Consider the following 13,557-nt stretch of genomic DNA (forward strand, 5'->3'; position numbering starts at 1 on the left):
GGGATGCCAGGGAGGATTTTTCCTCTGACACAGTGCCACATGTCAGATGACTGAAAACAGTCATCTGAATCCACCCACTGCCATTCAACAATTATTTAAAAATAAAAAATATTTGAGTGAACTGTTTGAATAGGTTTTAGACTAAAAACTGAAATTGCTTTCAAATCAGCATTGATGTGATATTCTGCATTTCTTGGGAGCAACATGCAGAAAGCAAACTGTGTACACTTTGTCTTCACCACACACCGACCATAATTACCCGCTTCGTTTAATTCTTTTTTTTTTTCTTTATATTTGGCAGGAGAGGGAAAGAGTTTATTCCACCTGTAGAGAAAGTTTAAGATGAAGTTACATAAACTCAGGCAGCTCCAACAGCATGCCAGACATGATGGAAAAAAACTACTTGCAGGACAATGTGAACATAGCCGGACAAGTTAAAACACGAAGGAGACGGTTGAGTTGCAGAGGAATATGGATGCAGAAAATATCTGTGACTTGATGCTTTTTGTGAAACGTGTGAGAAGTCAACCCATAACCAAATGTATCCAAATGATTCACTGAGGCTTTTTGAATAACTTGATTTTTTTTTCTTTCCCCCTCATGAGAAAATAATTAGTAATTTCCAGCGTATCTTACACCCATTGAGGTTTTATTTCTTTTTTTTTACATTTTGATGCACTACAAGCAGTCTTGACTTTGACTGTGCCATTATAATAAAAGAACATGCTGTCAGATTTAAACTTTTTCAAAATCCCTGTGTTTGGGACATTTTAGGGTTGTTTTGGTATGTGAGGCTCCGCCCGGTCCAAACTCTTATGCAGCCTCCAATTCTTCAGTATTTCCCTTCAACCAGCTGAGCTGTCCCTTGTACAGAAAAAAGTATTCCCACAGCATGACAGCGCCACCACTATGTTTCACATAAAATCACAATAACATAAATTCACATTTGCGGCTGGAAGGTGAAAAACCTCAAGCCTCATTCTGTGGAGAAACAACACCCAGTTTGTTACTTCTCAGCCTTTTTTCCCACGTTTATCTCCTCCTCCCCCTCTTGTTTGTGAGTCTGTTCTCTGAAAACACCTTGGACAGTGAGTTTGTTGACTGTGTGATGAGAGGCTGCACAAACACAGGGTGCAAAGCCTATTGTTGGAGGAATGCCTGGCTGAGAGCAAGAGAGCAAGAGAGAGATAAAAGCGGGGTGGAGGGTGTGTTTGTGACAACGTGGTGGAATTGGACTCATGGATTAGCTCAAGCTGGAAACGTGAGGAAAAAGTATTAGATTGGTTTTTAAAAAAATAGCAAAGCTTATTTTTTGCGATAAGGGATTTCTAAGAAAGGTGCACCTGGTTATTTTCAAAATACTCTGACATGCACTAATGGAGAGTTTCATTTAATAAGCTATGGGCGTTCACCTTCTCTTCCACAGTGGTACAGTCCATCACCGGCGCGTCCCCAAATTGCTGCGCCAGCCTATAAAACTTACCGACAGAGCAGATAAATCAGAAGTTTTCATCCGACGTGAAACAAGCAGAGAAAAAGAAATTAAAAACCCTCCTGTGCAGACATGGAGCAGACCGAGGTGGTGAAGCCCGAAACTCTGGACGAGCTGATCGCAGTTCTGCACAAGATCTTCGAGAGTGACACAATCAATGTGGAGGAGGTTCAAAATATCATGGAATCATACGAGAGCAAGCCTCACGAATGGACGAAGTATGCAAAGTTTGACCAGTACAGGTAATGAAAAAAAAAAAGATTCTGCATATGAACAGGGATTCATTTTTACGCTTTGTTTTATTTATGTCAGAAGTATATTTAATTCAGCTTTTATTTTATATAGACAAAAAAAAAGGAAACGTGCTTTTAAATTGGGCCAAGTAAACGCTGTTGTTAAAGTTTGTTCTCTGTAAATGAAGAAAACTTTGAATGAAAGGAGCTACTTGTTGTCTCCATCTAGTGCGACAGCTTCCAGCACACCTTATTTAAATAAAAAAAGAACCTATTTGCATAATTTATTCGGATTTAGATTTATTTCCAAACATACACGAGCAGTTTTCAAGAGAATGAGGAGCTCAGTCCTTGGTACAATGATTATAGTCCTGTAAAAATAAAGAGCGCTGCTCTTTCAGATAGAAAAACTGAAGATTATCCTGCAAATGGTGTTGGGGTTCGTTTGGACTCGATGAAAGGCGGGTGAGGGGAAGCGGGGGGATGGGGGGGGGGGTGATCCAATCAACACACAGGACAGGCGCACACCCGCTCACTGTTGCCGCGACACGCGCGACGGTGCGTGGAACGGACGAATGTGCGCAAAAATGGAATAACACGATGCTTCCACTGGAAAAACACGCAAATGACGCACACTGGTTTTTTACAAGCTGGGGGGGTTAAACGTGGTGTTTTTATGAGACAAATGAAAGCCATACCTTCAAAGGGCAATTAGTTTTTATGTTTTGATGACGCAAAATTGATATTTTAAGCATTTGTATCTGTCTACCGGAAATTAATATTATTATTACTCTTGGTTTTAGTCCCATTATTATTTTTTGTTGCATGTTATTATTTTTTTTACACATTAGACATCAAAAAAATTTTGAAAACAAGCCTGGCATTCAGATCTTGAGATTTTTTGTGTTTTCTTTAAGCAAAATAATGAAATCTCCGAAATAAACTCTGTATTTAAATATTATGCGATGCAAATTGGTAAATGCTCATGTTTAATACTTAAGTAATTAAATATTTTATGTAAATAATAATAATAATAATAATAATAATAATAATACAAACACTGGTCACTTTACAATATATATTTTTGAAACTAGTTTTTGTCATTAAAATCTCATGTTCAAACAGCGACTCTCTTGAAACTATTTTTTTTTCTGTCAAGCTAACACCAAAGTTGATTTTCTCTGTCCTAATTCAGTGAGTCTCTGTTGTTTTCTGCAGGTACACGAGGAACTTGGTTGATGAGGGTAATGGGAAATTCAATCTCATGATTCTCTGTTGGGGTGAAGGACATGGCAGGTGAGTTTATATAAATCACAAAAGTTTTGTTTTTTTTATCTTTTGTTAGGCACATTTATACCACTTTTAATTCATCATCATTGTATGATTTGTCTTTGTTTAAATATTGCAGGCCAAATATTTCAGTGTTTCATCTGCTACCAGTTACATTAGTCACCTTGTGAGCAAATTCAAACATTATATAGCATATATATAATTTTGAGCTGCACAGTGGCGCAGTTGGTAGAGCTGTTGCCTTGCAGCAAGAAGGTTCTGGGTTCAATTCCCAGCCTGGGGTCTTTCGGCATGGAGTTTGTATGTTTTCCCTGTGCATGCATGGGTTTTCTCCGGGTACTCCGGTTTCCTCCCACAGTCCAAAAACATGACTGTCAGGTTAATTGGCCTCTCTAAATTGTCCCTAGGTGTGAGAGTGTGTGTGCATGGTTGTGTGTCTCTGTGTTGCCCTGCGACAGACTGGCGACCTGTCCAGGGTGACCCCGCCTCTCGCCCGGAACGTTAGCTGGAGATAGGCACCAGCAACCCTCCCAACCCCACTGAGGGACAAGGGTGAAAGAAAATGGATGGATGGATAATTTTGCACAAGAGGTTGTAATGAGGTCTTATCGCAAACACTAAAGACCACACATTTATTTTCAGATTAAATCTCTCTGCAGGTATTCAATAGGCAGAAAACCTGACATGTCTCTGAAAGGTCAGCGCTTGCACATCCTGATGCCGAAGGCTTGTGTGCTCTTTGACACTTTGCAGTAGTATCCATGACCACACAGACTCTCACTGCTTCCTGAAGCTGCTGCAGGGACAGCTGAAGGAAACGCTGTTCGACTGGCCGGACCGCAAATCACATGGAGACATGGTGCAGAAATCTCAGAGGATCCTCCAGGAGAACAAGGTCGCTTACATCAACGGTAAGAAAGAAAACTTTTTTTTTTTTTTTTTTGGCTCGTATCGAGCCTTTCACCTTTCAACATTCTATTGCTTTTGCGTTGACTTACAGCAGATGTATGTCCTATTGGCCAATCGTGTCCTACTTTGACTCTCCTATGAGAGATGCAGAATATCTCAATAAAGCAGACATTGCCATGCACAACACGGCATTTCAACTTCAACAGTTACACACCGGTTAGTGTGAGGCTGAATAGGTCTAATGTCCAACGCTACTTCCCAGTTAGTTGTGTCTGCACAATGAACACCATTTAGTTCTTCACTCCAAGTCCACGCTGTGCAGCAAATGGAGCCTGAGTGTGATGTTTGGTGTCGGACTCGCACCTCTCCAGAGACGCCGTCTCTAAAAACATGTCCGTGTGTGTTTCAGACTCCATTGGTCTGCATCGTGTAGAAAACGTCAGTCACACAGAGTGCGCCGTGAGTTTGCACCTGTACAGTCCTCCGTTCGAAACCTGCCAGACCTTTGACCAGCGAACGGGCCACAAGAACACCGTCAAGATGACCTTCTGGAGCAAGCACGGAGAAAGGACTCCATATGTGAGTAACTTGTCTGAATCTGATTTGAAGTAAATGATAATTAAACATCGACAAAGCTGGGTGTTTCAATTTCTCATAAAAGTATTTTTGAGACATCCTCTTTCTCAAAAATTCCTCAAGAACCTGTTTCTAAATGTATTTTTGCATCCTCTAAAAATAATTCATGAAGATAAAATATATATCTTAATGTAATTACATGAATTCAAATGTTTAACATATCAAATATTAGGCAAAACAATTGAAAAAGCTGATATTTTTCAAACTTGAAATATTTACTTTTTTCAGAATGTGTGTATTTTAGACTGAAAAGTTAAGGCCAACAAAGTTGAGCTTTTAAGGAGTGAATTATTCAACTCAAACCCCATAAAAGTTGGGTGGGCTTTTGTTGATTTATTTATTTTATTTATTTTTTTTTATCAACTGAAACAAAGACTGATGTGACTGCTGATGATTTTAGGTTCATTTCTGCGAGAAAACAAACATGATCATTTGGTGATACGTTTTTGCCCGTCAGACGGAGAGGATGTTTTAAAGAAAAAAAGCACCAGAATAGAAAAGTGCAGACTATTAGCTGAACCCAGACTTTCTTCCCTCACAAAGAGGGAAATGGGAGGTTTTTATGGTTTCCTGCTAGACTCATTAGATGCAGCCCATAAGAACTTCAAAACGCATTCCCCCTTGGTGCTGCGGTGGCACATGGGCAAAGCACAACCCATGTATTATAGGCCTTAGTCCTACAATACATGGGTGGTCGCAGGTTCGATTCCCAGCCTGGTGATATTTGCCGCATGTCTTCCCCCTCGCTCATAACTCTCTTTCCTGTCAAACTACTTTCAAAATAAAGGCCACTTGAGCCAAGAAAACCTTTAAAAAAAAGCATTCCCTTTTATTAATGTGACCAAACATCTGACACGTTTCCACTTACTTTGCTGCACATACCAAACGTAAAGCATTTCCATTTCGTCTCATCATTTTACAGATGAACTAAAATGAATTTAACTTTAACTTCAAGAAGTGTCTATTCCTAGTTTGAGAGTTGGATTATACAGTCAATTCACGAAAATATAAAATTCTAGAATGTTTTCTGCCTGTTTTTTGGCCACGCTGCTTTTGACATTGGCCTTATCTGTAATCTGCACGTTGTATAAGCATACCTTGACCATAAAACTTTCAAGTTGGTTCAATAGATTGCAACACAAAACAGGACAGATAAGATAAGTAAATGAGCGTGAGCACACAATGAACTTAACCCAACATACACCCGATGCTCTGAGCAGCAGCTCAGTCTGAGATTTTTTTATTTTATTTTATTAATTGGGCAATATGCTCAAAAAGAATGCACCCTCACACAAATCTCTTCTGTTTTTGCTTTTTGGCATAATTAAATGTTTCAGATCATCAAACAATTCTTATATTAGACAGAGTTGGACAAGAAAATGCAAAAAACAATTTTCAAATGATTGTTGTATTTATTTAAAACAGTAATTGCTCCCCTTGTTAAATCATTAATTGTCATAAAACACGTTTTTTGAAAAGTTTAGTTCAGTTTCTCTACCCACAGCCAAGTCAGATAATTATTGTTTTACACAGGGACAGGTTGGTTGCTGCCTTAATAAATCAAGTCATTTGAAAAAAAAAATTATTTGGTCAGATTAATTTTGATTAAAATTAGTTTGATCTGAGACATGTACAGCAAGTGAACTGTAAGGGGCAATAACTATTTTTACAGGACTTAATTTTTTTTTTTAATTAATGCATTCACCTCTTTTTCGCTCTTTTTCTTAGACCACAATTTCACAAGAGAACAACTAGACGTCACGTAAAGGGCCTCCAGCAGATGAAGACATTTTCATTTAGAATGACAACTGCATGAAATTAATTCAAAGGGAAAAACCAGAGAAAGGTGGACCCACAAATGACCATGGTTCCCATTTGAAAATCAGGAGTGGACCGGTTCAAAATGGACAATCCGCTAATTGGAAATGCTTTATCGCTGCCCAGTGTGAACTTGGCAAATACTGATGAGCACAGGACGAATGCATGAATAGGCTTGGACGTGGATTGAATCTGCCTTTTGTTTGCTTGGCCTGAAGAGAGCCTTTTTTCCTACAATAACAACATTCCTGTCTGTCCACTACCTGTGTAACCACACTTTTGCTCTTCAGTGTTTTTAAAAAGAGGAAATATTGCTGTTTTTAGAAATTCTCCTTTGTTTTCAAAAGAGGGGCAAGAAAGAAAAAAGCATCTGTTATGTAATGAACAGCTTCGTTCTCAATCACTCTTTTATAGCTGTGCTCACTGCTGATTCATGCCACGCGAAATTGTCTTAAATCTGTAGAAAGTTGAGGATTGTGACCTGTACAGTTTACCTGCAAAAAGTTTGTTCTGTTTGCGTTGGGAGTAAGAAATGTAAAGCTTTAGAGTTTTGTTGTTTTTAAACATGTGATGCTTGTAATTTATTTGCAGAGTATCCCGTACTCTGAAAGAGTTTTTAAATCGGCAAGCTTTTAAATGTGTTCATGCCAATAGAGCCATGTGGAGAAACTATTATTTTGTATTATTAGACGATAAAATGTTTATCTAAAAACTCAGGATTTTTATTTTTCCTGTATTTCTGTAGTGTGTAATCCTTCACAGCGCTGGCTACTGCATACTTCCATCACTGTAGAAGAATAAACACTATCTCATTTTCCCACATCTCCAGCCTGTCTTTATTTTTAAGCATTAAGTAGTGTATCAAACTGTTAACCAACAAGAACATGCAGTTCTGCAAGCAACAAAGATGGCACCACCATTAAATATTAAAACACTTTTCTCAAAATGCTTATGCTAACAAGACTTTACCTGTGAACTCTAATATAGCAGTTTAAGAACAGATGACGTGTATAGCTCTAACTTTGGCATACAAACTTTTGAACACCCTCATCAATCTGTAGTCTAGTTTGAGGGGAATTATTGATCGACCATTACCTTGACCAATAAAGGGATGGCATGAGACTGCCTAGATAACTGTATTTGAATAACGGACATCAGCGTCTGCAGACAGTTCCGATCACAGTGGTCAGAGTATAAGGTGACTGTGTCATACTGTGAATGCATTAGCAACTGAATTACAAAGATGGAATGCTACAAAGAAGTGCCTACGTGCACAGATTCGTTTTTCCATGTAGCTGTGTCACTGTGTTGGCTCTATCTAGTTACATTAGTTCTGTCAGTGAGTGTTTTGCCAGACTGCATTCTGTATGATCCAAAAATGTCTTTATCCTTTATATTTAGTAGCATTTTATTGGAATTACTGCCACTTCACTGTTGGGTTGCACCTCAACCCAATGCAGTTTCTGTGGTTAAGAAACTTTTAGCTTGTTTCTGGGTGGATATTTGACTTCTTTTTTGTGGCACAATTAAATGAAAGTTCTTGATCACTTCACTGTGGTTGTAGTCAGGATTTTGAAAGCCTTTCTAGAAGCTTAATCTCAGCTTGTTTTATATTTGATGTGTGTTTGGGATCACGGTAAAGTTTGAATGTCAAGTTCCTCCAGAGGGAGCTGCCAGGAGACACATGAACCATCTCACTTTGAATAACTATATTCAAGCTGCAAAAATATTCTTCTGGATGATGGAGCTTCTCAACATATCTAAGGTTTAGTCCAGTCACACCACGGAGGAAAATTAAACTGCCTCTCCATGGGAGAGACTTTGACCGGTTCTGAAACTGCAAATTATGGAAACCAGTTAGTGCCACAAATCACCACTTTTACCATATATCTGTTTAAAAATTCACACACATAAAAAAATTATATGTGACTTAGGCTGGCATAAAGTATGGCAAAAACCTTCTCAAAATGCTGCTTTTTTTTTTTTTTTTTACAATGTTCTGTAAGACTTATCGAACTGGGAAAATTTGGTCATTTATTCAGGTCATTGAATGTCATCTCACATCACCGAGCACCATCATGTGAATTGTGGCATTTATGGCTTGCTATAACAACAGCATCACCGCGTTCCTCCCACATCTGAGTTTTTGCTTCCGCAGCCACAGAAGCCTTGGTTTGTTTTGTCACCTCATACCTGTTTGCTGTTTCAGGAAGCCCCAAAGACAACAAAACTTGACACCGTTTGATCGCTGCTGACGGAGAGGAGACAACTCTTCAGTCATTGTAGTTTTCAAACCTCTCCACCATTTTACAAAAATTCTGTGATTTAATTAATCTTTTTTCAGATTAATTAAAAAATGTCTTTCATGTAATCATTGTGACCTGAAAAAAAAAACATTTAGATATGAGCCTAAAAATAATAAAAATAATGAACTTTTGACCTGACCTGTAGATCAATGTGCTATTAGAAATTTTTTTTCTTTCATTACTCTAATGTGTATCTCTATGTGCCTTTTAACTGTCAGCTTGTTTATAAGGTTATAGAAAGTCAAGCAAAAATCCAATATTTGGTTAAACATAAATGTTATTTCTGCAACATTTCACAACATCACCAAGAGGTGATTTTTCCCAGATCTTTCTTTGTACCAGGTCAACCATGGAGTGGACTACAGCCAGAGTTATGCAACTCTTAAGTGACCGTCTTGATTGCTCAGGCATGTCTAGGAGCCAGACTGAATGCAGTCTTATCCACAGGACACTTATCTTCATCTGACGACCCAATTTGATGTTTAACTAGTTGATTTACTGACCACGTGTGGCTTTTCAAAAGATTAATACATCAATAAAACAACAGTAAAGTGTCGACATTGGTCGGTGACAAGTCACCATTAGCAAAAATATGCTGAGCTGCTGGTATAAAATCAACCTTTAATATTTTGCAGATGCAATTGATACCAGATATTTGCTTACAAGTTGAAGACAGATGACTCTCTTTCTCACCATTTGACATTAGAAAGGACTAAACGTTTTGTTTTACGTCAGTCGGGATTACCACAATTATTTCTATTTGCTAAATGCGAAAGATGTGTTTCATTGTTCTTTCTTCAAATTCAGAATCGTACTCACATTTTGATAGTATTTGACAAAATTGCCTTTTAACTGTATCATGTGGAGCATATGTGTGACAGGCGTTTTGTTTATGCCTCTGAAACTTTCCTTTCTGGTATTTTGGCACATTTCTCCTGACAGATTTAATGCAATAAAGTCAGTTTGTTCATAAATTACTCTGAGAGCTCAGGTTTCTGCTTACTCCAAAACATTGACTTTGTTGTCCTGAAGCAATTTCTTTCTGATTCGGTGGTATATATTATTATTACATAATTATTGCTCAATTGGAAGATCAACCTCTGCCCTTGTTTTCACTTCTTGTTTGATGTCTTGAGAAGTTGTTAAATATTCACCCAAGTCTATTCACCATGATCTATTTACTGTGTGCACCTGTATCTACTGTACTTCATATTTAGTGCTCTCAGGCTATCAGGCTTGCCTCTTTTTTTCATTAATAAACATAATAATGATCATTATGACCAAACACTTCCGTTTCAGTTACACAAGATCCCAGAAAATCTCTCCAACAATTATGGCGTTGATTCCTATTCCTGTGCTGAATTCTTAGAAATAAGGGGGAAAATAGCATTTTCCAATATTGTGGGGATTTAGTTGATAGAATTAATGCAAACTGAACTTAAACAGTGAACGCTAAATTAAAGTCAGGTATAGTGGATATAAAATTCAGTTTGAACTAAACAAATACATGCATCCCTTAATAATAATGTTACACCAACAAATGGGGCAATATAATCATTATAATTTTACTATTTATCTTATTTCAAGTGAAGATTAAGGAAAATGTCTTTAAGCTATAAAATAAATAATATTTTATTACTACAGCAAAATCCTTAATTGAAAACAAAATATATATTTTTAAACATTTATTCATTATGAGAGATGCATGTGAAGATAAACTGTGAATATATTTTAACAATATCACATCAACTGATTTTATGTGGCTATATTACTGCCCCTTTAAATGTTTGGTAAAGCAGATTTATCTGGTGTCATTTACTCTCAACTGGTAAACTACAGTAGTTTCATAAAAGTCATCATTACAAAGCAGAAATGTTCTTTTTGCTTCCACATTCAGCCAGCCATGGCGGGCTCAGGTCCAGATGGCTGTTGCATAATTTAGGAGTACTTCCTTAAACTCTTAAGACACGTGGGGTATATTTCTCTGTTGTGATTCTTATTTACATTTTTCCAATAAAGTGTAAACTCCAGCTGGTGTGTTTTGGAAATCCACAGACATAAAAAGAGATTTTCCAAACCACCACACAAATAAGTACTGATTATTAAGACTACATACCTTTAAATTTAGAAGATTTATCCACTTTTTTCCCTCAACATAATAGCAGCTATAATGTTCCCAACAATGAACAAACTTTTTATGCATCAGGTATCTACTTTGTACTTTATGGACGAAGAACAGGAGTTGAGAGAAACTGCCAGTCCTTGCCAGTGGCGCAGCACGGTGTCAAGTTCTAACAGTTTTACTGAATGACTTTGCATTTCTGATGCAGGACAGACCTGTTCTGTTTAATGGTCACAATGAACAAAAGCCTATAAACACCACAGTGCACATCAATGACATTTAATTAGACCTCTTTAAGATGCCAAATCTCAGTATTATTCTCTAATATTAGACGTCTGCATATGCCTGAAGAAGCATTACGCTGTTTCGAGAAGACCTCTGCAGTTTAAAACTAAACCAATCACAGGATCACAGATTAAACTGGAAAAAAAAATTCAAACCGCTGAGGTGGGGAACCTTTTACTTTGTCTTTTCAGTGAAGACAGGTTTGCATATTTCATCAAACAATTCACACTTTGAGAGCACAGACGGCTTCATAGCTCAGTGATACTCCACACATGAAGATGCTTAGAAAGCTTGTGAGGTCAGTTTCACAAGCATTAGGGCTAGTGTGCAAATTATGCTCTACTCTGGGTTTATCTGTCACATAAAATCCAGATTTCAAAAACTTTTAAATGGCTTGGTAGATCTAAAACAGCCTTTTCATTATTTGACCTGAACAGTCACCAGGAAAATGCTTGTTTTCATGATTACACTTTTGTTTTTTTTATTTGAGGTCTCTGAGATTCAGATGAAAACATTCCAAGAGTTTGATTTTTGATCCGGTTCTCTATTGCTTATTTACTTCTTCTATGCATGGAAAAACCCCACTGCAGAATAACTGCAACATGCTGACCTTGATAGATATCATTGCTGGTCCCTAAACAAAGTTTAGTAGCGACAAAGGTTTGTTTAAATATTTGGTGTGACGTTGTATGTTGAAACGCATCTGCCTTGTTGTTACTGTTGTTTTTGGTGGAAATTTCCTTTCCGTCTTAGTCGTGTTATTGCTGCCTAAAGCTGCATAGAGTCTCCGTCTGTGGGGATAGTTCAGGTAGATGCTATAAAACATGATTATTTTATTGTTTTCCTACTGTAACTTGTGATTCAGCCCCGACGATGCAGAGACTGAAAGTGCAAAGTAGACAGTTGTGCTGATAGTAACAATGAGCCAGTGTTGTAGAACCCTATATAAGGTCATAAGAGCTTTGATCATTTGCTTTATCAAAGTGGCCTCAGTACATTGATAGTGGAGCTGTCATTTATACAGCAAATTGTTCAAAAGCTGCATGTTTTCTTTTATTTTTATTACACATAATAAAAGTCTGGCAGTGCACTTTTGCATTTTAATAACATTAAACTCACTAAACTCTCACCTTCAAGCAAAACTGGATAAACAAAATAATGCCAGTACTTGTGTCCTTAATATTTCATTTTCACTCAGTCAAAGTTTATATTAGGGTTTTTTTTTACTTAATTTTTTCACGTTTTCATCTGAAATCCATATGACAAACTTTATTTGCGAGAAACATAATCTGGGATCAGAACAAGATTTAAAGTGTAGACCACAGTCTTGCAATCATGTAGAATTCATCTAATATTCTGAAGTGTATTGTTTTTCTTTAAAAATATGGGAGATGTAGCTTTTAACCATCGAAATATAAAGACGAATCAGGGAAGGTCAATGATCGAAATGTGATTAAACCTAAATTTCTCATTTTCCTCATAACTGATTTATATTCATGTGTGAACAACTGGTCTTAGCTCACAGCTAAGAAAAAACAACCAGTTTTTACCTTAAAAATGAAAGAGCCACAGAACAAGTTTCAACTCTGCACCACAATCTGCTTTTAGATCAAGTTGGTTATGTTGCATAAACAACCAAGAATTTATGCATTGCCTAATTAAAGGTCAGCTAATAAAATTAGCAGTGTTGGCTGCATATTATGTCTGCTTTGAAAACACCTATAGTTTATTTGCAAATGTAATACAAATACATTTGTATTACATCTTTTTATTTATAAAAGAGAAAAACCTTTTTTTGAAACAATGACAAATGTGAAGTCTGTTTTGTTGTGGGTGTAATTTATTTTTCATTTCTTTTACACATTCTTCTGTTTTAACCACATTACAAAAAAGAACATTTTATTTTGTTGTGATTTTATATATTACACCAACATGAATACATAATTGTGAGGCTAACAGAGAAATTACATATGATGTTCTTTTCTTATCTTTTTACAAATAGAAAATCTAGAAAAGTGTGCCCTGAATATTTATTCAACTATGAAAGTCAAAACTTTGCAGAATTATCCTGCGCTAATCTGATCCATAAAGACCCAAACAATCTATCTTGAGGATAGAAGTTGGAGGAAAAAGCTGGTTAGCAGAGCTGTTTGTGCTTTGTTTCTTGTGCAGGGATTATTTTTCTGGACTCTACTCGTGTTGTGCGGTCACAGTAATGAATCATGTTCGGTCCAAAAGAACACTGCGTTCGACTTTACCCAACAACATCTGTGCTGTGGTCATTTCACTTTTCTCTGAAATGCCAGATATTTGACAAGGAAATTTTAACACTTTTGAGCGTTTTAAAGAGCCATGGTGGACGTGTCCTCATGATACAGACACAAAACGTAAAGCTTAACAATCTGTTAGATGGAAAAAAAACCAGCAGCATCAATATTTTAATATTTAGTTTCTCAATGGCTCACA

At 37.0% G+C, this 13,557-nt stretch overlaps 1 protein-coding gene across 1 annotated transcript; it reads left to right on the top strand.

Moving 5' to 3' along the window:
* Positions 1-1,439: 1,439 nt before the first annotated feature.
* On the top strand, positions 1,440-7,200 carry cdo1 (cysteine dioxygenase, type I). The gene is made up of 5 exons (XM_008418238.3): positions 1,440-1,734; positions 2,944-3,021; positions 3,769-3,926; positions 4,334-4,503; positions 6,289-7,200. Exons 1-5 carry the CDS (start codon positions 1,565-1,567, stop codon positions 6,313-6,315), a joined length of 603 nt encoding a protein of 200 aa, XP_008416460.1. The 5' UTR covers positions 1,440-1,564; the 3' UTR covers positions 6,316-7,200.
* Positions 7,201-13,557: the final 6,357 nt, after the last annotated feature.

Source organism: Poecilia reticulata, chromosome 9, assembly GCF_904066995.2.
Source record: "Poecilia reticulata chromosome 9, P_reticulata-male-v2, whole genome shotgun sequence".
NCBI lineage: Eukaryota > Metazoa > Chordata > Actinopteri > Cyprinodontiformes > Poeciliidae > Poecilia > Poecilia reticulata.

Excerpts from the sequence above, each read along its gene's own strand:
- cdo1 (XM_008418238.3), top strand. The coding sequence starts at position 1,565 with ATGGAGCAGACCGAGGTGGTGAAGCCCGAAACTCTGGACGAGCTGATC. Across the intron at positions 1,735-2,943 it reads GCAAAGTTTGACCAGTACAG|GTACACGAGGAACTTGGTTG; the intron begins GTAATGAAAAAA and ends TGTTTTCTGCAG. Across the intron at positions 3,927-4,333 it reads CAAGGTCGCTTACATCAACG|ACTCCATTGGTCTGCATCGT; the intron begins GTAAGAAAGAAA and ends TGTGTGTTTCAG.